This window comes from Rhyacophila brunnea, unplaced genomic scaffold (genome assembly GCF_057557595.1).
Source record: "Rhyacophila brunnea isolate RB1 unplaced genomic scaffold, BYU_Rbru_1.0 scaffold_23, whole genome shotgun sequence".
Classification (NCBI taxonomy): domain Eukaryota; kingdom Metazoa; phylum Arthropoda; class Insecta; order Trichoptera; family Rhyacophilidae; genus Rhyacophila; species Rhyacophila brunnea.
In genome coordinates this window covers 26,531,870-26,557,960 of record NW_028232893.1, presented here as the reverse complement: position 1 = coordinate 26,557,960, position 26,091 = coordinate 26,531,870, and the positions used below count along the sequence as shown (strand labels likewise).

Sequence of the window (26,091 nt, the reverse complement as noted above, 5' to 3'; positions counted from 1 at the left end):
TTTGGGGGGTGAGAGTCCAAGCTCCAAGGTCCAAGCTCGGTGGAATAGAATGCTGTGCGGAGTGACTGACACGAAGATTACTGATTGGACGGAGATTATGATTGATACTAATAGGTATTTAGAGTGACTAACTCATTAACTATGACCTGCTAATTATATGCACGAATATTCAATAAATTGAGAGTCATTGTTGATGAAGTTTGCAATTGAGAAATCTGCTGGCCTCTGCATTATTGCACTTCGAATGTTTCGATCCCATCGAAGAATGTCACGCGTGTAGAATATGCTGACTGTAGATGCTACGATTGTGCGATAGTTTAAATGACTTGCTAATTCTTACACTGTCCAAATAATGCTCACAAGGCCCGAAATCATTGACCACTACTACACATCTAATATTATAAACTCTATTATTTTATGAGTAAAATTGATTTAGACTGTTTAGAGGCTAAAATTCTTCATTTAATTTATTATTTATCTGCAAGTATTGCATTTTATAAAAGCACCATAGTAAAAACTATTGTACATATTATGCAACAAGGGAGGGTATAATTATATGCAACAAATAGGTAGTGGATTTATATGCAACAAAAAACATGATTATATCCATGCACATATGCACTTAAAATCATTTAAATATGCACTAAAACCAAAGAAATATGCATTTAAAAATTTACATTTTTATGGAAAAAAATTGTAAATACCCACTTCACCTAAAATTACTGATAAAAAATTGAATACCTAACAAATTAATAATCGTAATCAATATAATACAATATACAAATAATCGATATAAAGTTAATCAATTACAATTTTCAAAGACTTTCAAAAGAACAAATTATTGAATAAGAAATGCAAAGTAAACTAAGCACAACTTTAAGAAACAAAAACGACACACTTAATTATTCCTAAATACCATTTTTGTCTGAACAAAAAAGTTACAATATTTTTTTCAATATTGTGCTCTGCTATTAAATTTTTCCGGATATATGTCAGTATTTTGTTTATATGCGGAAAACATCCTCTCAGCGTCCACAAAGGTGATTGCGCAAAATTTAAATAGAGGATATGAAATCGCGGGGCCGAATTACTGGCCCCCTAAAAATTGGAATCGGGCCCAACTTGGCACGGGGGACCGAAATGATCTGATCTCGCTGAGCTTCTGTAAACGTACGCTAGGGGCCCTGACGGGCCCCAAAAATATAGCCCGATTTGACTTCACTTTTTCTGATACATCCACAGCTCGGGGATGCCATTAAAAATGCAAGTGCATCTAAACTATCTACCTACTTAATTTAGTTAATTTCGATAAAATAATTTAAAAAAAACTGAGATTATAAATGCAAAAGCCCTAAAATATGCATTTATTGATGAAATATGCACTAATGTCTCAAATCGCACCCTCGCACTAAACCGCCACAAGTACAAATTTACGTGTTTTGAGTTAATTACTACGTTTCATTGTCTATCGTTCATAGTATATGTACCAAAAATTTCATATCTCTAAGTCAATAAATTCAAGTCAAAAACTTCATTCAATATCTAATATTTCAAAAACACAGTACAAAAATGCGAAAGGTAAAAACTTCAAAGCTGATTTTCTCTGTTTGACGTTTTTTGGATTGTGGCAGTTTAGTTGCGAAGGTGCGAAACATGCTCTAACGTCTCTTTTTCTCTCTCTAATTTATATGCACAATAATTTTTGTCCTGGCCTCCTCCAACAGCTCCCTCCACCTGTCCCTATCCAGTGTGGCCGCTTTCCAATTTGGTACCCCCCAGAATACAGCAGTCACTGGCAGCTCCATCCAACCAGCGAATCTTTGGCCTCATTCTTCTTCTACGTTCTATTGGATTGCTAGACATCACTCTCTTTGCCGGTTCATTGTCATTCATACGGTGCACATGACCTAGCCATCGCAGTCTCCCAATCTTAATTGCTTGAACTGCGCTGCAATCTTCGTACAGCCCGTAGAGCTCAGAACAACAAAACATGCACTAGCATATAAATCCGGTCCCTAATTATAACAGATTGATTTCCCAAAAACAACAACTTCATTGTTTGACATTTCATTTTTTTTTGACATTTTCATCATTTGACCATCAGTTGTTTATTCTCCCAAGGTGCAGAACCAACCTGCCACTGGTAATGGGAGGTAATGCAAATTGGGAGGACAATAACTATGTTCAACGAAATTGCTTCGGGTGTTGATATATTCCACCTACGTGAGAATGAGTTTAGGTGGACGTTGTAAATAGGGTCTGCTTAACTCATCCGGTGTACTTCCTTGTACCTATCTAATTTATCTACTGATCTATCTCTTTTTTTTATGTAATACTGTTATATTTATATATCTTTGTTTCTAAATGTCATGTTGTGAACGTCTTAAACTTATTATTTGTAATGTCCACAATATGTTAAAAAAATAAATAAATTGAATAACAATATCTTTCAAATTTAAATAAAATAATTATTGTAAAATGGTATAAATTGTTTTATTCCGACATTTAATACACAATAATTATTAATGAGACATCAGGTGTTTTCCGTCTGCCATATTGATACAATGGAATGCAAATTAATTAAAATGGGCAATCTTATATATAATTTTATTTTAATAACATTAAAAAATATATTGGACTGAAAACCAGTCAAACAGATAATATTTAGACAATCTTAAAAAACAAAGTGCTAAATATTATTATGATGCACATCGTGTACTATCACATGACGTCAAATGACGATTTATTAAAATTGTCGGTGGAATGAACTCTCCGGACAGATTTCATTGAATGCAAAAAGTAGCATTCGCTCTTTTAAGTGTTTTCGGTACAACGTAATACTGCGAGCAAACATTCTCAATTATGAAATATATTATAAATCCGTATTGAAAACGTTTCACTGAAGAAAATCCGGAAATGTGCATAAAATTAAAAACTTTGAACCAAATATTGAGGTGTTAGTTTCCAAAATTGAACCTCAAGGGATTCACAAATGTTTAAATATTGTATTTTTTATGTTTTTATGTAGCGTGTATTGTCATGGTCAAATGAAATTGTCTAACAATTTTAATTACCTGTTTTGTGTCACGCCAATGTATTTGCGTTGCCGACCGCTGCATTAGAGTTGGCACTCTCCATCATTGAATTTACAGAGATGGTGATCATTCAAAATATTCCGCAAAATGACTAAACCGTAGACTAAATTTGTCACCGTGACAGTACGCGACGTGCATCTCAATATAATCACAACTTTATAAGGAGAGATCACTTCTTGTGACCTTTCAAATAAAATATTCCTGTGACAGTAGCCATCCATGTAATATATCGTCACTGTTCTGGCAGAAGACACTAATTCGAAAAAATGACATATTAAGTTAGTTATACCAAAATGTTCCTTATTTCAAACTTTACCGTCCGGAAACCTTCTTAATAAATAAACAGTCGTTATTTTAAAGTCATCCTTTTTACGATTACTTAATAAACTCACATGATAGACCATTTCAAACATTTTAACAACTTCAAAGTCAAATTACTCAAAACTAGTATTCTCCAGTTAGTGTGTTCTGCCAGAACATAGACGATATAATATAATAATAGGTACAGTAGAATTGTAGATTAATCCAAATTTCATGTTTATTCCATAAGTAAAAATTGATAGATCGCTAGTTTTAGCTCTTCCCAACAAAAATTTTATACATAAATTATAAAGATAAAATTTATAAAAATGAATGATACCTACTTCCCACCAAAAAATTTATAAGTACATAAATTATAGAGATAAAATTAATAAAACTGAACGATACTTCCCAAAAAAAATTTATAGATAAATAATTATAGACAAAATTAATAAAAAAGAATGATACCTGTATTACTTATCTTTAATCCAAGACTCTGGCATTGCCATGAATGGATGAGTCTCAAAGCAGTAACTCTTCGGTCAACTTTATTTTTGGGCTAAGTAAGCTTATTTTCTTTTACTCTTCTTTCTTTGCTGTAAATTGATTTAAACGTCTCAAACAATCACATTAAGATGAACTCAGGTAACATGACTAACAGGACTGACAATAAACGTAAAGTCATTTCACGGTGAGGGATACGAATAGCGAAGTACAAAAATAGATTTTAGTTGTCCAAACCGCCACACTTCAAGATAAATAAATTATCACTTCTCACTTTTTTTCACTTCATTGGCACTGGGTGCAAGCATCATTGCTTGTTCAATCTCCCCAGTTATAGTGGTCTGCTTAGTTTTGTCCAAAAGGGCCAATTCTTTATTCCATTTGTCATCTCTGATGCCCATGAGGTAGCCCAACGACGGCAGAATGATCAGTTGATAAGCTACCCATCCGTTAACCATGTGTCCAGGAAGACCAAAGATGAACCTGGTTCTTCGATCAACTACACATGTTGCGAAGATGGATATCCCGCCAGGGTTCTTGCTCAATCGAATAAAATGTACCGACGCTTCGAAATCTTCCATCAACACATATCTGAGGGCATGTTTGTTTGTCTCACATGTTTGTTCCACTGTCATAATTATTATGTCGCTGATTTCGAAGGCTTTCTCCAAAGTGGCTTTGATCCGATGAGGGTCTGGATCTACACTGGCAAGTCGGTTGCAGACTATGTTCTGTTCACTAAAAAAAATATCATTCTTTTAGACTACTGTGGCGGAACTGAAACTAAAATTAAAAAGAACAGATCAAATAATTTAAGCCAAAGAACAGAATGAGGTAGGTATGTAATATGTTTGAGAAAATAATAATTTAACAGTTTGGCTTTTTTTAATCATTTCTTAAATATTCATCCAACCAGCTTTAAAATAGAAATGTATTGTCGAATTGAAACTTTAAGGCCAGCGCTACATTACGCGGAAATTCTGTGTTGTGTCTGTGTGTAAAATTTGTGTCTTTTTGGATCTTCCGCGACGGAACACAAATCAACCAGATCAAGACAAACGATCTTCCGCGTAATTTTCCGCGACGGAACGCCAATACATTTTATTACATATAATGTCCTGACAACGGGAACATTACGCGGAAGATCGTTTATCTTGATCTGGTTGATTTGTGTTCCGCGTAGTGTAGCGCTTGCCTAAAAGTAATTTAATTAATGATTAATAATTAATAATGAAAAAAAATCAAATGAATTGAAAAAACGTGAACAGGTGAACGATCAGAATGGTTTGACGAAGATTGCCGCGAAGTCACTACGAGAAAGAATGAGGCTTATTTAATGATGCTACAGAAGAAAACATGGGCATCAGACGATGAGTATAAAAAGCGCCGGCGTGACGAAAAGAAACTATACAAGAAAAAGAAACATGATTATTTAAAAAAGGAAATGATCCTACTTCATGAACACCATAAAGCCCAAGAAAGCCGGCTGTTCTATAGAAAGGTAAATAATGTTAGGAAAGGTTTCAAGCCACGTATCACAATGTGCAAGGATGACGATGGCATGATATTCACAGAAAAGCACCGTATTCTTGCCCGGTGGGTGGGTTTCTTTGATCAACATTTAAATACCCCCATAATGATGCCGGCAACACTAACATTAATACTCATGACCAGGAATCAGTACAAAGTGGCATTGATGATAATGAAGAACCACCGACATTAAATGGGGTAAAATGTGCCATGTCAAGGTAAAAAACAAACAAATCGCCTGGAATAGATAACCTACAGAGTGAATTAATAAAATGTGGGGGGAAAAGCCTGCTCAAACATTTGCATAGCCTAATCCACCAAGTATGGACTTCAGAAAAGATGCCAATTTTGTTTTTGTCCCCTGCACAAGAAAGGAGATCAACTAGAATGTAGTAACTACAGAGGGGTGACACTCTTAACTCTGCATATAAACTGTTGTCGATTCTGATATTCCAGCGGCTGGAACCCATTGTAGAAGGAATACTCGGGCACTACCAAGGAGGCTTTCGACGAGGGAGATCATGTGTTACTCAAATATTCACTCTAAGGCAGATTCTAGAAAAGACCACTGAATTCAATATTAACACATATCACCTGTTCATCGATTTTAAGGCAGCTTATGATAGCATTAAGGTGACGCATCAGTGAAACGCCAAATAATTTTCAACTGTACGGGCGACGAAATTTTGGACTCACTGCCATTCACTGAGAGAAAGTTGACCCAGGAACACGTCACTTTGCTGCGTGATGGCGACGGGTCAATTAATTCTAAAATCGTGTAAAGATGACTAAAAACGTTACTCATTTACTTTAAAAAGAAAACATGTCAATGAATATATTATTATTGTTACTAATAGAACAATAAACAGAACATAAAATGGACGTATGTTGGATTTATATGACAATTAATATTTCGTTTGACAGGCGTCATTTTCACCCGCCACCCGCAATCCGCGCATCGCCTAGCGACGATCTTTTTAGACCGTGCCTCAACTAATGCATGGCCTTAATCGAAACCGGTTATACGAAGCAATGCGAGAATTTGAAATTCCGACGAAAATAATTAAACTTGTAGAGATGACAATGACACCAGTACAATGCCGGGTGAAGTTTCAAACGGAAATATCCGAGCCATTTATATCACCGAATGGCCTCAGGCAAGGTGACGCTCTGGCATGCCTTCTTTTCAATATTGCGCTAGAAAAGACGATACGGGATGCAAAGATCGAAGCCCGTGGCAGCGGCACGATATTTACTAAGCCTGTGCAGCTGCTGGCATATGCCGATGATATCGTCATCATTGCCATATCAGAATTGGCACTGAAAAAGGCATTCACAGCACTAGAAGTCTCTGCGAAAAGAATGGGCTTACAAATAAACGAGGCAAAAACTAAATACATGCCTGTCTATGTCACACCATGAGAAAGTGCACCAAAGCTAGATACCGGTGTATACAAGTTTGATAGGGTCGACAGTTTCATATACCTTGGTTCTCTTGTAACTCGACATAATGATATTACAGAAGAAATTAATAAGAGAATCATGTCTGCGAATAAATGCTACTTTGGCCTGTTAAGACATTTGAAGTCCCGCATACTATCTCGCCGAACCAAAAGCACTCTTTACAAGACACTTGTAAAGCCAGTGCTCACGTACGCATCGGAAACCTGGACATTAACTCTGCGAAATGAACGAGCCCTGAACATTTTTGAAAGAAAAATTCTCTGCCGTATATATGGACCGATCAGGGACAGCACCAATTGGAGGAGATGATATAATGCTGAGCTCTAGGGGCTATACGAAGATTGCAGGGCAGTTCAATCAATTAAGATTGGGAGACTGCGATGGCTAGGTCATGTGCACCGTATGAATGACAATGAACCGGCAAAGAGAGTGATGTCAGGCAATCCAATCGGGCGTAGAAGAAGAGGCTGGCCGAAGATTCGCTGGTTGGATGGAGCTGCCAATGACTGCCGTGTTCTAGGGGTACCAAATTGGAAAGCGGCCACACTGGATAGGGACAGTTGGAGGGAGCTGTTGGAGGAGGCCAAGACCCACACCGAGTTGTCGCGCCCCTGATGATGATGAGGTATCTAGGTATATTAACATTATTGATGAATTAAAAAACTAATATTGACTAATTAAAAAAATAACATGTGCCAACAAAATAAATGTTGAAGGAGAAGCTGTGTTGTTTATGAAAGTGTTGTTGCTTGTGCATTTAGTACGTAAAAGAAGACCCCACAGAAGGCCCACAGAATTTTCAGAAAAAAAAATATTCCGCTAGGTCTAGCCGTTTGCAAGTGTTTAGTGTAGAGGGAAACACTGAAGTTGACAGTATTAGATGATCAGTGAGCGATAGTAACACAAACTTCTTTTAGATTCAATTAAATTTGTCATTATTCACATTTATAGCATCACGTTAATATGATTGTTATTACTTATTCCGCGTGATTCCTTTATAATGTTTAATTTCTGAGGAACATATTATTATTTAATTATAATAGATAGGTGTAATAATTATTTTAGAATTATACTCGCAATTACACATCATAAAATAGTTACCAATGAAATATGTATTTGCTAGGTAGCAGCTTTTTTTTGTATATGGTTGCCATGCGTATTCATTTTATGAGTAATTGTACGTTTACATCTGACACTTATACCGTTATACTTATTATATGTGTCTGACATAAAATTTCACTTACTGTTCACACCTGCATGGATCTGACATAAAATTTTCGTATACTTCTCGTTGAAATAAAGTCTCTACACCATGGTTTCCCAAACTATGGGTCGCGACCCACCAGTGGGTCGCGAGCGAATATTGAGTGGGCCCTCGCCACTGTATACATGAATTTAAAAAAATAGGAAGTGATAAATTTGATATTTCATTCAGCTATTTATAATTCCTAAAAATTGAAATAAACTTAAGTTACGGAAAATATTGTGATAATTCGCATGTGAGTGTTTCGTGTGTGAGTTCGCATGAAACCAAGCGACAGAAAGTTGTGAGAAAATATGACCATGCATATCTAAAACTAGGATTCACTTGGAATCATGATACGATAGATCCGCGTCCTCAATGCGTGATTTGCTACGATATATTAGCGAACGAAAGTATGCGCCCAAGTAAGTTGACGCGTCATATAGAAACAAAGCATTCCAACGATAAAAACAAGGCAATAGACTTTTTTCAACGTAAATTGTTGAATATAAAATCTTCAACAAATATTGTTTCCCATTTCGTTAATATTAATGAAAATGCTGTATATGCCTTATGGTTACGGATAATAAGGCTTCAAAATTATATAGATTATCTACAACGTTTAAGATAAGTCCAGGATCATGCTTTGAAAATAGAACAAAAGCTCCATTTTGACCTACGCTGAGCACGCCCTTAAAAAAAAATCTATAAATGTGTTTCTCTTCTCAATTAATGATACACTATTTTTCAATCAGCCTAATACATAGTTATGTTTGGTAAATAATAACAATGTTACATGTACATGAGTTCATGGAATTCGCCACCTTATTCTTGGCTTCCGCTTGGATATCCATCAGATCAAGGAGCTCTGTCATCAGGCAATCTGTCAATGTGACGAGACCCGCTCATCAAAATCTCGGTGCCTTATATAATTTGCTAATGGTTTGATATTTCATTAGGATGCGCCGCTTATGATTCATTTTTCATCTGTTGGTCCCATTTTCTGAAGTTGGTCCGAAGATTCTTTGCAATATTTTCCTTTCAAAGACTGCTAACTTACTTTCTTCGGTCTGGGTCAGGCACCATGTTTTTCAACCATATCATGTTAGTACTGGCACCATTATGGTGATACATTATATCAAATAAATAGTCATGTGGTGACATAAAAATTGCTTATCATTTTTCTTCCTTGTCACTGTCTTCTATAATCCTAAGTCTCTCAATTGTCTGTTTACGCAAAATACCTATCTAAAATATGGACCAATATTTGGCAGTAACCCTGTGATCATATGGTTTACCTAACACAAATTTAACATAGAATAACATACCTTAATAAACATTCCATCATTGTCTTGTATGAAGCAGAGTTCAAAGAATTTTCTTCAATTGAAATAAAAGTAATTTTTGGCTTTGAATAGACAGGGAAAACTTTTTCGTTAAAGTGGCCAAGCAAACCTTTCTCAAGGGGACCAACCAGTCTATATTTTGATATAATTATTTCATTTTTGAATATCCCTGCTTTATGGGATATGTTTTGTCCTACATGTGACTTCTGAAAATATAGATGATCGCCTGACATTGTAACATAGTCTACCTGTAAAAGAAAAATAAAAATAAATATATTTGTTTTATCTCTCTATATATTGTTACCAAATATCATAATGCCTAAATCCCCCATCAACAATCCTCCAATCGACAGAGTTGAGAATATAATGATAATATTATTGTAACTGTAAACGAGTCAATGCTAGACCAGGATGCACAGCGAAACAAAGAAAAGAAATTTACCGTTATCTTTTTCTGGGCATACCAAGGGTCGAGAGTAGACACAGCCAGTCGGCTACCTACCTTTCAGCCCTTACGTCACCTCCAAATACGATTCGCTACCTTTTTCGCGCCATAGCGCGCCTTTACAAATGTTATTAACAATTAATTGTTTATTGTCAAGCGAAATATACTTACGTAATGTCCCTGAATCAGTGTTTTCAATAAGTGTAAAAGTACAAATCAACACCCTATGTAAACCCATACCTATCAATATATATACATAAAAATGAATGTTTGTTTGTCTGTCTGTCCCGCATGCGTTCCTATACCATTCATCCGATTGCGATGAAACCTTCGTCAGTTGTTGTGGTAACACCCGCAAAGGTTTCTGAATAAGTACAACCATCTCCTTCTTCTTCTTCTTCTTCATCATTCTATCTTCTTTTATTTGTATGTTCCCTATACCATTCTTTCGATTGCGATGAAACTTTCGTTAGTGGTTGTGCCAACACCTGCAAAGGTTTCTGAATTAGTACAACCATCTTCTTCTTCATTATATCTTCTTTTATTCGTATGGTTCCTACACTAATCATCCGATTGCGATGAAACCTTCGTCAGTTGTTGTGGTAACACCCGCAAAGGTTTCTGAATTAATACAACCATCTTCTTCTTTTATTTTATATTCTTCCATTCATCCGATTGCAATAAAACTTTCGTCAATAATTGTGCCAAAACCTGCAAAGGTTTCTGAATTAGAATAACCATCTCCTTCTTCTTCTATTCGCAATGAAACTTTGGTGAGTTGTCGTGCGCATGCCCACGAAGATTTCTGAATTAGAAAATCATCTTCTTCTTCTATTCGTATGCGTTCCTATAACATTCAACCGATTGCGATGAAACTTTTGTGAATTGTTGTGCATACACCTGCGAAGGTTTCTAAATTAGTATTATATAAAATACAACGTTTATTGTTTGTTTGTTCCATGCAATTTTGATTTTTTTTACTACATATTAATAACGTTTGCATCATAGATGCATCTAGACGCCACCCGTTGCATTGCTAAATGAAGCTGCGTGCCATGCGTTTGGTTTGTGAGCGAGCGAACGCATTCGTCTACAAATGTTCGAGACCATAGACCATTTCGGTAGTGCTCGCCCAAAGTGCTCGCACTAGACGCTCAGAATTAAAATATAATTTTCTATTTTTTTACGTTATATAGTATTTTTAAGCGGTCAAAATGCAACCATTAGGTAAAAATATCCATAATTTAAGTTATTTTAAAGAAACACGGTCACTTGATATTAAAATATATATTAATATACAAATAAATTATCACGAACATGTATCAACTTACCTATGAAACGTAATACCATATTCTTGCTTATCAGTACGGCTACCATATTTTAATACAACACACAGAACCATCTTTCCTACTTAATTAACAAAAAATATTTACCACTGACTTTAGGTTTAACACAAAAAATAGCAATTTAGCAACACGAGCTACGATGCTACGTGAAGCGATTCTCCACGATTTGTTGGCGATACTTTTGGAAACTAACGAAAACATATGTAGAACTTTTATCTTACTCTAGCGCGTGTCGCAGAGATTATAAGGGTGCCGAATACTTTCTCACTCGCACTCATGCATCGTTTTTGTTCAGGCCTTGGTTTGCATACTTTGGATTCGATTTTAATTTAGTGGTCTTTTGTTTGACCTATACTCCTATTAGAATTATTTTCATATTGCCATATTGTATAACACAGATATTTTAATATTAAAAAAATAATTACCTCTTAATATTTTTTAAATATCTAAGATAAATATAACCACGAAGCGACCCTGTGCGAAGCCGGGTACTTCAGCTAGTTAATGGTAAAAATCAAGTTTTACCTGTATAACGCTATTAGCGCCAGCAGGAATGGGATCACCAATGTTGACTTTTACGCAACCGTGCGAGGAAATCGATTTCTGTACAGTTAGCGCAATTTTACGATGATATTCTTGTGCAGTACCATTATGGTGCACTTCATCAGCAAAAGCGTATCCGTTTACTTTAGACGTCGATACTGGAGCAATATTTTCATTGAATATGACGTCATTGGCTAAAACTTTTCCCATTAAATTTTCATACGAACAATATTCTATTATGCGGTTGAAGTCAAATGACGATTTAAAAATCATCCACAGAGCTTTATCAAGCTCTAGCATATCATCGACTGAAGTTTTCACCACCTTGCTCATGTCAACTATAGAGCGGAGCTCACTTTCTGCCCCAACAATTATTTCCGAAGTATCTTCTTGACTTCCTTTGGGGGCCAACGGTGCTTGAAAATCCATGGGATTTTTTAATAATTTGAATACTTGCGGTAACACTGCTTTGCAAGCGTCGTAAATTTTAGATATGTCTTCAGCGCTACAGGGTAAGTTGAAAATGAGTGTGCCATCTTGGATTCCGTAGTTAAATCGGCAACGCACATCAAACGGCACAACCTCCAAACATTTCAGGCACATAGCAATTGTGACACTACCAGTGTCATTCGGAATTAAGCCTTTTGTGGCTTTAACATCTGCACCGTCGCTCACTACATCTCCACCGCCGCCCGTAGTGATGATAAAATCTAGGTTTAAAATTTCCGTATAAAAGATAAGAGCTTTCTTAAGTTTTTCTTCATCTTTGGGAATGATTTGAGTGTTTATCTCAGCTCCTTGAAATGTCTCCTGTAGTGCCTTTTTCAGATAAATGCTTGATTTCAAAACTTCCTCATTTCTTTCCAAATTTTCATCTGTCACCATCAATACCAGGCACTTCATTTTCTGCAATTAAAACGGGTTCCAATTAATAACAGACTTTAACCAGGCTATAGGTACCTATATGGGGTTGATAAGGTAACGGAGGCGAGCAATAAATACGCCTAAGCCTGAATACTAAAAAGACAAAATACATAACAATAAGAGCACAAATTAATTATTATAAGCTGTTTAGTCCGAGTTAACCACGGAGCATAAATTATCCCATTGGAGACGATCGGTGCCAATTTGAAGCCGCTGTCGACCAAGTGATTCCGGACAATCGGCGTCAATTTGACGCCGAGAATATTTCTTAAAACCCTACATACATATTTAAAACGATGAGTTTAAATTGGAAGTATTTCAATACCTACGCAAGTTATGAAAATATATTTAAATTACCTAATCATATACCAGTAGTGAAGGGTGGAGGTAGGCTGTTAAGATCCGCCATAAATAGTGCACATTAACCTTTGTTAGTCATACGTATTTGTTTTTATTGAACTAAGACTACAATTTACAGATGGTGTTGGTTAGTTTTTAAACATCAATTATTCCCTGTCTAAACGAAACCATAAAAGTTTCAGTATATTTTCGGCGATACGACAAAATTGTGCACACTTTTTCATCCATACTTATTTGATTTCGTTGGATTAAGAATACATATTACTTAGTGTACGTCCTGAGTGGCAGCGTTAAGCACAGCGTTGAGCGTTTTGCGCAACTCAAACTTATAACCGTATAAATGTATAACCAAAAAAAGACATTGTCTACGAACATTTTCACACACGGTTATACGTTTGAGTTGCGCAAAACGCTCAACGCTGCGCCGAACACTGGCACTGAGGCCTCACACTTCCACATATTGTTGGCTAATTTATTTAAATTCATCAAGCCCCGCCTAAACATATTTAATTGCATAATGTGATATTTTATAGATAGACGAGTATTTTTTGACTATTATCTATTATGGCTTGGCTTCCGCAGGGTTTAATTGAATTTTAAAAACAAACCAACACCATCTGTAAATAATTGTAGTCTTATTTCAATACGTCCCGATATGTCTGATAAAATTGAGTGTGCACTGTTTATTGCGGATCTTAACAGCCTACCTTCACCCTTCGCCACTGTCATATTATACACACAGTCCATCTGACTTAAATTTAGAATTTGTATCAAAGGTAAAAAATATGCCAACAGAGCCATCTGTCTTCAACGGTTGGTTGTATTTAGAATTCACATACATAGACGTCATACTAGTGGCCAAGGGTGGAGGTAGCTTTTAATATCCGATATAAATAAAATTGTGCACACTAAACTTTGTCATACGTATTTGTTTTCATTGTACTAGGACAGTGGTCGGCAAATCGCGGCTCGTGAGCCACATGTGGCTCTTTGGCCTCTTGGGTGTGGCTCTGCCAAAAATGACCACATACTGGCTAAAACAGTGAAAGACAGACCAGTCAAAATGTCTTCGAATATAACCAACAAGCATGTCGAAAATCTTAAATTAGTTTCAGCTTTATCAATAGCAGTAAGGTGACGAGTCTTGTGACATAAATAATGATACAGCACAAGTTTCACGTTTTGTACGATTTATTTCATCTACAGGTCCTAAAGAAGAACTTGTAGGATTATTGCCACTCAAATGTCAAACACGTGGAGAGGATATTGCAAATGCTGTTACTGAGTGTATGAAAAAACATCATAAATATTATTCCACTCGATAAAATTGTGTCAATTTCAACAGACGGGACGAAAAGTATGACCGGCGTAAGAAAAGGGGTTGTTGCTGTTTGAAAGAAAAAAAAATCACGAGATACTTGCTTACCATTGCATCATTCGTCAAGAAGAGCTTTGTGCACAGACATTTCCAGAAGAAATTTGCAAAGTAATGGAATTGGTGATTAAGATTATCAACTCCATTTTATATAAAGCTTATGGATAAAAAATTATGGAGCTCTAAATTTTAACGTCTCTGTGCTGATATGGACATATTGGAGAAAAAAAAATGTGAACATGGTTCTCAGAACATGTTGAGTACTCTGCTTTGAAAGACCTGGAGAAGGAAGACATTATGATGTTTAAATACCTGGAATAGTATTCCTGACTCATACCTATGATCAGTTGGAAAAACTAGCGTTTGCTGTTCTTTTCCTTTCCGGTTCTACATATTCATGCGAACAATCTTTTTCAAGCATGAACCTTATCAAGAGTAAATTAAGAAGTCGTCGTATTGATGAGAACCTGGAATCGTGCCTAAAATTAAAAACAACATCATACAAACCTGAGTTACCCAAAGTTTTCAAGGAGATGCAAGGCCATTGTTCACATTAAGTGTTTGTCAGTCATTGTCATGATTTTATTTAATGGATACCTTACTTTAATTGTTATCAATAAATAAGATAATTATTAAGAATGATATCAAGTTAACAGTGTACCTACCTATATAGTAAGTTTGAGAAATTTGGCTCTCAAAAGAAATCTCAATCGTTGTACTGTTGATATTTGGCTCTGTTGACTAATGAGTTTGCCGACCACTGTACTAGGACTACAATTATTTGCAGATAGTAGGTATTGGTTATTGGCACAAAGTTTGTACAGTAAAAACAAAACGATGATTCGGTTCGTAGATTGTATGCGTACAAATACGTACGAATGAATACCTACGAATACACGTTCATTGGCTGCCAGGTATTCAGTATGCCGCCCCATCCGCACGCACACCATCGACCGATCGAATCATTGTTTTGTTTTTACTGTAAGTGTACATGTACGGTATATAAATGGATACGATTAGATGTTTATATACTTTGTGAAAATATATTCACATGAACATAAATCATAAGTATAGAATGGCACACAGCTTAAAACATCATAAGATGGCCTGTTTCCGTACAGTTCTTTTTGTATAGTACCTAGGCTTGAAAAGTTAGTTGTTTTAATTTGTATACGATTCTTCGTATTAGACCAGAATTCAGATTTTTTAAATTTGAAATACGTACCTGTTTGGTAGAAATTTAATTGTTTAAAATAATTAGTGACCTTTGTCTATTTGATCGATGTACTCATTATTTTACTATATAACATTTATTGGCGAACAATGAACAGAGAATATCAAAACAAAACACTTGAAAACCATCTTCGTCACAAGCCACAATGGAATCGAATATTTGTCTTGCTCCTGCGCCCGAATCACTCACCTAACGTAAAAACATGAGAAAGGATATTAATTATAGATTTTTTCTAATTTATTTTACCACATTAACTAATTTTATCATAACGTATGTACATCAAAATTACATATGTAAGAAAAAAGTGGTACAAGTCGGTTTATGGGAAGCCAGGCGGGAACCGCCCTAATTTTGATAGACGGGTTTGGCAAAATTCATGAATTTATTCCTATTTATTCCATACAGAGGGGCTAATGTAGACTCAGACCATTTCCTAGTGTGTGGAAAAGTTAGAGCAAAGATCTCAAATACCAAAAAGGAAATGGGAGCAAGAGCAAAACCCTTTGACACAGAGAAACTGAAGATTCCGCAGGAACAGGCTCGGTACCAGGAGAGCTCACCTAAGCGACAATGTCAAGGTTGGAGACCAGGAAGAGGTGAATCAACACTGGGAAGAGTGCAAGACTGCCATAGTATCCTCAGCTAATGAAACCTTAGGACGCCGAAAAACAGATGAGAGAGGCGGTCAGAATGGTTTGACGAAGATTGCCGCGAAGTCACTACGAGAAAGAATGAAGCTTATTTAATGATGCTACAGAAGAAAACACGGGCATCAGACGGTGAGTATAAAAAGCGCCGGCGTGACGAAAAGAAACTATACAAGAAAAAGAAACGTGATTATTTAAAAAAGGAAATGATCCTACTTCATGAACACCATAAAGCCCAAGAAAGCCGGCTGTTCTATAGAAAGGTAAATAATGTTAGGAAAGGTTTCAAGCCACGTATCACAATGTGCAAGGATGACGATGGCATGATATTCACAGAAAAGCACCGTATTCTTGCCCGGTGGGTGGGTTTCTTTGATCAACATTTAAATACCCCCATAATGATGCCGGCAACACTAACATTAATACTCATGACCAGGAATCAGTACAAAGTGGCATTGATGATAATGAAGAACCACCGACATTAAATGGGGTAAAATGTGCCATGTCAAGGTAAAAAACAAACAAATCGCCTGGAATAGATAACCTACAGAGTGAATTAATAAAATGTGGGGGGAAAAGCCTGCTCAAACATTTGCATAGCCTAATCCACCAAGTATGGACTTCAGAAAAGATGCCAATTTTGTTTTTGTCCCCTGCACAAGAAAGGAGATCAACTAGAATGTAGTAACTACAGAGGGGTGACACTCTTAACTCTGCATATAAACTGTTGTCGATTCTGATATTCCAGCGGCTGGAACCCATTGTAGAAGGAATACTCGGGCACTACCAAGGAGGCTTTCGACGAGGGAGATCATGTGTTACTCAAATATTCACTCTAAGGCAGATTCTAGAAAAGACCACTGAATTCAATATTAACACGTATCACCTGTTCATCGATTTTAAGGCAGCTTATGATAGCATTAATCGAAACCGGTTATACGAAGCAATGCGAGAATTTTAAATTCCGATGAAAATAATTAAACTTGTAGAGATGACAATGACACCAGTACAATGCCGGGTGAAGCTTCAAGCGGAAATATCCTAGCCATTTATATCACTGAATGGCCTCAGGCAAGGTGACGCTCCTGCATGCCTTCTTTTCAATATTGCGCTAGAAAAGACGATACGGGATGCAAAGATCGATGCCCGTGGCAGCGGCACGATATTTACTAAGCCTGTGCAGCTGCTGGCATATGCCGATGATATCGACATCATTGCCATATCAGAATTGGCGCTGAAAAAGGCATTCACAGCACTAGAAGTCTCTGCCAAAAGAATGGGCTTACAAATAAACGAGGCAAAAACTAAATACATGCCTGTCTATGTCACACCACGAGAAAGTGCACCAAAGTTAGATATTGGTGCATACAAATTTGATACAGTCGGCAGTTTCATATACCTACCTTGGTTCTCTTGTAACTCGACATAATAATATTACAGAAGAAATCAACAAAAGAATCATGTCTGCGAATAAATGCATCTTTGACCTGTTAAGACATTTTAAGTCCCGCATACTATCTCGCCGAACTAAAAGCACTCTTTACAAGACACTTGTAAAGCCAGTGCTCACCTACGCATCGGAAACCTGGATATTAACTCTGCGAAATGAACAAGCCATGAACATTTTTGAAAGAAAACTTCTCCGCCGTATATATGAACCGATCAGGAACGGCATCAATTGGAGGGCTGTACGAAGATTGCAGCGCAGTTCAATCAAATGAGATTGGGAGACTGCGATGGCTAGGTCATGTGCACCATATGAATGACAATGAACCGGCAAAGAGAGTGATGTCCAGCAATCCAATAGGGCATAGAAGAAGAGGCAGGCCAAAGATTCGCTGGTTGGATGGAGCTGCCAGTGACTGCCATATTCTGGGGGTACCGAATTGGAAAGCGGCCACACTGGATAGGGACAGGTGGAGGGAGCTGTTGGAGGAGGCCAAGACCCACACCGGGTTGTCGTGCCCCTGATGATGATGATCATGAATTTATTCAAGAATGAAAATCTAACCTAACAAATATTCCACTATATTGGCTATTTTCAAAATTTGTTTGCTGCTGGCTTCCCTTAAACCGTATTTTTATTTCGTAATTAGGTAATTGTGCCGTAGATGCTGTCATGAGCTTTTATAATTTTTTTTTTACGAAAAGTTTATTCCATGTAGACAATTATAATAAATACCGGTACAAGTCGGTTATGCGGAATACAGTGGCAAACACATTTTGAAAATACCCGATATACTGGATTATTTGTTAGTTTGGGATAGTTTAGGTTAGGTTAGGTTTGGTTAACCTAACAAATAATCCAGTATATCGGCTATTTTCAAAATTTGTTTGCCGCTGTATTCCACCGACTTGTACCTAAATACCTTTTTCTGTCGGCGCATAGGATTTTCGATCCAATAATTGTTAATTGAAAATTTGAAATTTTCATACATTTTGATGCATCATTATCACAAACTAAGATTATATTAGGTAATATTAGTATGTTAGATTAGGTTAGGTTAGGTTTGGTTTGGTCTAAAAAGAAAATTATAAAATCTCATGCATGGTCTCAAATCATCTGCGGCACATTTACCCCGACAAGAACGAAAAAAGTTATAATCAGAAAACTGTTTTAAAGTATTTATTTTCCGACTTTTTAGCCAATAATCACGCGAGCGGAAAAACCCGAGATGGCAAAGTGTAAACACCCCAAAATAAGTATAAAATTCCCACGAAACATTATAGGCAAACGCCTATTTTGACACGTACGTATGTTATTAATTGACTGAACTAAAGTTTTATTATATTGTAGTATTTATTCTAGTTATAAATACTAGTACAAAAGGAAAATGTCGGTAGGTAAAAAAAAAATGATCTTCCCAATAACTTACTGATATCAATATTTTCGGTTACGTCCAAGAAGCAGGAAATTAAAATAATAATATTACAACCCAGATGAAATAAAGAAACACAACAAGAAACAAAATCATAGATAAGGAAGGATAAAAACAAAACAAAGACCATAGACTAATAATACTATGTACCATAGACTAATCTACTACTCTACCTGTAAACATGTAAATAAATATCGACACATCCAATTTTATTTTTCATGGATTTATTACAAAAATACAAATATGCAATTTCAAAATAAAATACAATATAAGAAAGAAACATATACCCCGTTTACAGGTTCATGGATTTCAGTGTTGCCAACCATACTACAATTATAGTATTTGTACTATAATTTTCGTCTGCTATGTACGATAGTGGTTTCCAAACTTTATGTCACTACGCCTCCTTTTTAAAAAATCTAATCTTGGCGCCCCCGCTTTATTTCATAAAATTATACGGACACCTTTTTAAATAGTCAACAAAGTAGGTAGGTACTAATATGAAAATGATAAAGGTATCACATTAAATTGCAACGCACAACCACATATTTAAAATATTTTATATCTGTGAAATAAAGCAGCGCCGCAGGCGACTTTTTTTAATGTTAATAAAATAATATGAAAATTACATTAGCAAACTAACCAAGAACTCATAGATAGATTAAATACATTTTTGTTTGCTTCAATATATCTGGCACAGAAATTTAAAAGTGGAAACATGGCAAACTTATTTTTTTTGTAATTTTGATTTCCAAAGCTCCAATTTTTTTATGAATGCCTTCACTTTGTCTTTTTAAATCAGTGAACCCATTAGTGGTCCATGCATTGATTTATTCACCCATATTTTTTTTTAAATTTCAACCAAATACACAAGTTTAACAACAAAATTATCGTTCCTAAACAAATTTGTCTCAAATTTCAACATTATGATTATTGACCCTTTTATTTCATTTTCACGAGATAGCCAGCGCGCTTCACAATAGTATAGAAGTGAGGTATTAAAAAATTAGTCTCCATATTTTCAGACAGTTTTGCAAACAACCTTTTATTGGACTGTTTTTTTATTCGGTTTATAACTAGCGGCCGTTTTGTAAACTATGCATTTGCAAACTGCATAAACGGTTACATTTATTGTGTTTAACTTTTCGCGCTTCCCAGTTTGAAAATCGCTGATGTACGATATAAAACAGGTATAGTACGCCCAAAATACTATTATTTTGAAAATTCGGAAAAAAAGTTGGCAATAATAGATCAAAAAAATACCGCTAAAGCAGTTCGGGAGAACTAAAATACTTAACTCTTGTAACTAACAATTTTGTTTTAAGAAACAAGACGTTAATTACTTTCCATGTGAATTTGTGTCTAAAAACAATCGGTGTGTGTACTTAGTACTCGCGTTAAAAGTTATACTTCTTTGGCATAACAAAACAAAAATTATCTTGTAATTTTACACAAGTAAGAAAACGATCGCTTATTGAAGCACCGTTGGTTTATTTTTACAAATTTTAACTTATATTACTTACTAAATTACATACTTAATTATTTATCGTTGTTTTTATTTTTAAAGTAACAACTGCCACTATGACGTTTAATCGTTTGTTTACTTAAGGAATTGCAAATGGCCCACAATAATAAATTCGCTGCCTTGGCAACGGAACAATTCTAAACTATAATATTATTATACTTTATAATCGTCACGATTGCAGTATCATACTGTGGCGTAAAGGCAGTGCGTTCAGCTGCTAACCGAACAATCGGTGGTTCGTATCCAATCGAGTGCGTTTTTTTTCGTGTGTGAAAAAATAAATTATGTGTTACACGTCACCAGTGGCGCACCCAGGGGGGGAGCCAAGGGGCCCTGGCACCCCCCAAAAATGAAAATTATCAGAATGATTTTAAATCCCATAGAAAGCCAATAAACTATACCTTGGGCTTAGACAAATAAAAACACGGCAAAAAATGATTTGTAATAATTCTCCAGCACCCTTTTTAGAAAAATTTACTAAACACTAATGTCAGGTTTTTTTAGAAACACAATCCCTAATGGAACTGTCAAAAAATTCTCGGTGTCCACCCGAATTCCGGAGTGGTGTAGGTCATGGCTGGGGAGGGCTGACAGAGCTCGAGCCTGAGGGCCCGGGCTGTGGGGGGCTCGGCGTGTCGGGTTGACCAGATAAGTGAGATAAACACACATCATAAATTAGCTTTATTAGTAAAAAAAAGTCGCCTGCGGCGCTATTATACTTCATAGCCATGAAAATTTTCAATTACTTATATAATTGTGCAATATATTTTTTGATTATTATGTGTCGATACTCGACAACTCCATTATTAAAGTAGATGTATTAAAAATCGCCAATAATTCACTGTATAAGTACCCTTAATTTGAACTAAAACACAATTTGAAGAACGTTAATGTAGTTTTTCACACTATCTTTAATCCTAGCGGTAGGTAGGGGGCCCGCCAAATATCGTAGCCTGAGAGCCCATTTCAAGATGTGGGGACCATGGTGTAGGTACACCGAGTGCAATAGATAAAAGACCGATAAACGAGAAATTAGGCTGTGAAGAAGAAAAAGATCGTATGGACTAATTCACATTCTCCTCCTTGCCCCCCCCCCCCCAATATTAAATCCTGGGTGCGCCACTGCACGTCACACCCCAAAAATACACTGATCTGATTTCCCAAACGTGCCAAAAGAAGTATAACTTCAAAAAGGAGATGTTCACCACTTTCCATTTGAAATCGAGCAGCCTGCGGCGGAATTTCTCGACTAAAAAAACGAGCCGTTTGTGAAAAATCTGAAAGTTTTCATTGGTAATTCGATGTTTCTTTTTTGACTGTTCTTTAGATAAGTTTGTAGGACTGTACTATATTTTTTGCCGAAATGCCTATGTACTATAATTTTGAAGGTTCTGTACCAGTGTTGCCAACCGTACTATAATTATAGTATTTGTAATATAATGTTGGTCCGCGTACTATGTACGATATAAAAAAGGTATAGTACGCCCAAAATACTATAATTTTGTTTATCGGTAAAAATGTATTCTTATATTAAAGCTTCTCGACATTAAAAAATACGCAAGTACTAAAATTTCATAATTTCCATATTATAAATTGGTGCAAGGTCCTAAAATTTCATAATAGAAGAAGCCGAGTAAAAAAGTTCATCAAAAGAGGTAAAAAAAAATCCATTGCTTTGATTTAAAATGGAATTTTGGAATGAGGTACCTACTTAAATAAATAAGGGTACCTAATGAAATTTCTAAAATTCTCCGTTATTTTTTTTTTTGAGAAACAAAATACCTATACATTTTCAACAGATGACAACGCGTACTATATTTTTTCCCCAAATACTATAATTCCACTTTGAAAAGATGGCAACACTGCTCTGTACTATAATTTTCACAAATTGTTGGTACCTGCCGGAAAAAAAACGAACTACTCCGCGGCGACACATTTTGAAGTTAACCGATTTTCACTACCTGTCAAATAGTACCATAAAAAGATAACATCACATCTCACTTACTCTTAAAGAATTTGGAGACAGTCAGCACTTTAACGTGTAATCAGTTAGGTATTGTCATGACAGTGACACACTTTGCTGCCAGTAAATCCATGCACGTGTACCGGCGCTATAATGTTACGCACAATAATATAATTCACTACTAATATTGAATTGTAGACTGTGGTTTTTATTAATAGATCTTCAGTGCATCTATTCTACACACAAGGCTGCTATCGGCGGTAGTTTATCATATTTATGTATTACTTATAATTGTAAACAATAAGTTAGCTACCTATTTAAACTATTAAAACTATCTACATATCTCGTTCTATAGTTAACAAAGCCAAGAGAGGTGCTGTAAAAACAGCATTTTTTGACGGTTCAGACGGTAAACGTATTGTAACAATTACAGTATTCAGACCCGCAGGCCGCCCTATAATGCCATGGGTCCCAGGTTCGGATCCTGGGAAGTAAACATATTGTTTTTCAATTTGTGTATGAACCTAATAGATTGAGCAAGTGGCTGACATCCATTTCTCGTAAAAACAAAATCTGTTTTGTAATCGGATAGGATCGGAAAAAAACAATTAACTGCCTCAATACATAAATATGACAAACTACTATCGATAGGATAGGAGCCTTGTGTATAGAAAAGATGCATATAAAAGTGATAAACTCATTTTATAAATTAACATAAAGTGTAATTTTCATCAAGTAAACAAAATGTCATTTCCATTACAAAAACAAAGGCGTTCTTCGTCTGGGTCAATTTGAAATAGGATGTTCACTCCTCTTTCGAAAGCGCTTTTGAGTTCAACTGTCAGCCGAGTACCTAGTTCTTATCAGATGTCATTTGTCGATTTGCATGACTTGTTATTGTTCTGCATCCAGTCAAAATATTTCCATCTCATATTATTTATTTTATATAATTTTATGACAGCCCTACATAAATAGGCCATCGTCACCACTTTTGCGGGGCTTCATTGTGGAGGGTGAAGACCGCTGTGTTTGGAGATGACCAGGATGTGTAGATGGAGAGTCATCAGGAGGAGAGATGAGAAGTCGCGATTTGGTGGTTGCTCCGATGGATGGAGGAGTGAGTTTTATTTGCAGCGTAAACAGTCGGTACAAGAGTATGTTACAACAGCGTTATGTTACAATACTTACTGTTCCGAGGTCCGAGCTCGATGGAATAGAATGCTGTGCGGTGCGACTGACACGAAGATTACTGATCGGACGGAGATTATGTTTGATACTAATAGGTATTTAGACTGACTAACTCATCAACTATGACCTGCTAATTATATGAATGAATATTCAGTAAATTGTGAGTCATTGTTGATAAAGCTTGCAATTGAGAAATCTGCTGGCCTCTGCATTATTGCACTTGAAACGTTTCGATCCCATAGAAGAATGTCACGCGTGAAGAATAATATGCTGACTGTAGATGCAATGATTTTGCGATAGTTAAAATGACTTGCTAATTCTTCTTCTTCTTCTTTGTCCATATCCGCCCCTTAATTGGAGCATATGGACACCACGCGGCGCCTCCAAGAATCCCTGTCGCTCGCCAGTCTTCTTGCTTCGTTCCAGGTCAAACCAGCATCCCGTAGCTCCGCCGTATACACTCTGTAGATTGTATTTAGAACGCCGGAATCCGGTCGGCTTGAAGAACAGGTAAGCCATGTTAAAGTTCTCTTCTGGCATCCGCAGCACGTAGCCGAGCCAGCGTGATAAGAGGCTGCTTGGTACGTTCTCTTATCTCCTCGTTGCTCCTAAAGTCATACCAGTATACCCAGTATTCGTCGCAAACATATTATGTTTTCGAAGCTCAGTATACGGCTGCTCTGAGCCTTCGTAAGGTGCCATGATTCGCTACCGTAAAGCAGCACAGTCAGAATGCAGGCGTCGAATTCTTACACTGTTGAAATAATGCTGACAAGGCCCGAAGTCACTGACCACTACACATCTAATAATATTATATACTCTATTGATTTTATAAATGAAATTGGTTAGACTGTTTAGAGCAGCGATACTCAACCTGCGGCCCTTTAAGCTTTTATGTGCGGCCCGAAATACATTTATTATCAAGAATTTCGTATATCTTGAGATTCGTTTGGACTTTGACGCACAGATAGTGACACCCAAATTGTCATTATGGTCCACGTCAGATCTGGTATAAGAGTCTTGCTATTGCACATGATTAATTTAAAAAACACGCATAATTTTTAAAATCTCAAAAATGTTTTGTAAAAAAGGGGGGATGACTTTTTTCGTCACACCAGTAGTGATGCGGCCCGCGTTACTTTACAAATATATGTATTTGGCCCGAAGAAAAAAAAGGTTGAGTATCATTGGCTTAGAGGCTGATAATATTTATCTGCAAATATTGCATTTTTCAAAAGCACCATAGTAAAAACTATTGTATATTATTATAACAGATTGATTTCCTAAAAACAACAAATTCATTGTTCGACATTTCACAACGTTGTATCTTTCAAAATTAAATAAAATAACTGTAAAATGATATAAATTGGTTTATTTTGACATTTAAAACACAATAATTATTAATGAGACATCAGATGTATTCCGTCTGCCATATTGATACAATGGAATGCAAATTAATTAAAATAGAAAATCTTATTATTTATAATTTTATTTTAATAACATTAAAAAATATATTGAACTGAAAACCAGTCAAACACATAATAATTATTTAGACAATCTTAAAAAAACAAAAGATACCTTATGTGCGAAATATATTATGACGCATGCCGCGTACTATCACGTGACGTCACAGTAAAAAAGTGTGTGATGTCGTTTTTCTTTGTGTTTAAAATGTTATCAGACTGACGGTCCCATCCCGTAGCACATTTTGAACCTTTAAACGAACATTGTCAGTTAGCAAAATCTGCCGAAATCACCTAAACAAGAATGAGGTCACCTCACGCGTACCGCACTGCATCGACAACCGCATGACTCAATGAACGTTTTTATCATTTTCTACATGCCTACACATTTACGGCTCATGTCAAAATTGTTTTTAGCGGTTGGCACTATGTATTTTCTATGAGAATGGTCTATTATCTATTGCCTGCAATTTGGGTTCGGTTCAAAATATTATTTATGGATGTAATATCGCAAGTAATATTAACATACGCATACGTAGAAAATTAGTATGAATAATTCATAATATTAATAGGTTAGAGTTGGCACTCTCCATCATTGAATTTACAGAGATGGTGATCGGTCAAAATATTCTGCAAAATGATGAAACCATAGACTAAATTTATCGCCGTGATAGCATGACAGTACGCGGCGTGCATCTCAATATAATCACAACTTTA

General features: G+C 36.1%; 1 protein-coding gene across 8 annotated transcripts; it reads right to left on the bottom strand.

The window, feature by feature from the left end:
- Positions 1–2,481: 2,481 nt before the first annotated feature.
- On the bottom strand, positions 2,482–19,339 carry LOC147069776 (gephyrin-like). 8 transcript variants are annotated; one of them, XM_085950297.1, is made up of 7 exons: positions 19,233–19,339; positions 15,701–15,898; positions 15,141–15,246; positions 14,813–14,954; positions 11,799–12,722; positions 9,465–9,730; positions 2,482–4,637 (listed from the first exon to the last, which is right to left on the bottom strand). In XM_085950297.1, the coding sequence occupies exons 5-7, from the start codon at positions 12,717–12,719 to the stop codon at positions 4,163–4,165; spliced, it is 1,662 nt and encodes a 553-aa protein (XP_085806423.1). In that variant the 5' UTR covers positions 12,720–12,722; positions 14,813–14,954; positions 15,141–15,246; positions 15,701–15,898; positions 19,233–19,339; the 3' UTR covers positions 2,482–4,162. The 8 variants fall into 8 exon arrangements, with proteins under 8 accessions (XP_085806423.1, XP_085806419.1, XP_085806424.1 ...); XM_085950293.1 differs by lacking the exon at positions 15,141–15,246; XM_085950298.1 differs by lacking the exons at positions 14,813–14,954; positions 15,141–15,246.
- Positions 19,340–26,091: the final 6,752 nt, after the last annotated feature.

Bases quoted from the DNA above. Each gene is read 5' to 3' on its own strand.
- LOC147069776 (XM_085950297.1), bottom strand. From the start codon at position 12,719: ATGAAGTGCCTGGTATTGATGGTGACAGATGAAAATTTGGAAAGAAAT. The intron at 9,731-11,798 runs GTAAAACTTGAT...TTTCTTTTACAG, and splicing joins GCGCTAATAGCGTTATACAG to GTAGACTATGTTACAATGTC. The intron at 4,638-9,464 runs GTATGTTATTCT...TATTTTTTTTAG, and splicing joins ATGATGGAATGTTTATTAAG to TGAACAGAACATAGTCTGCA.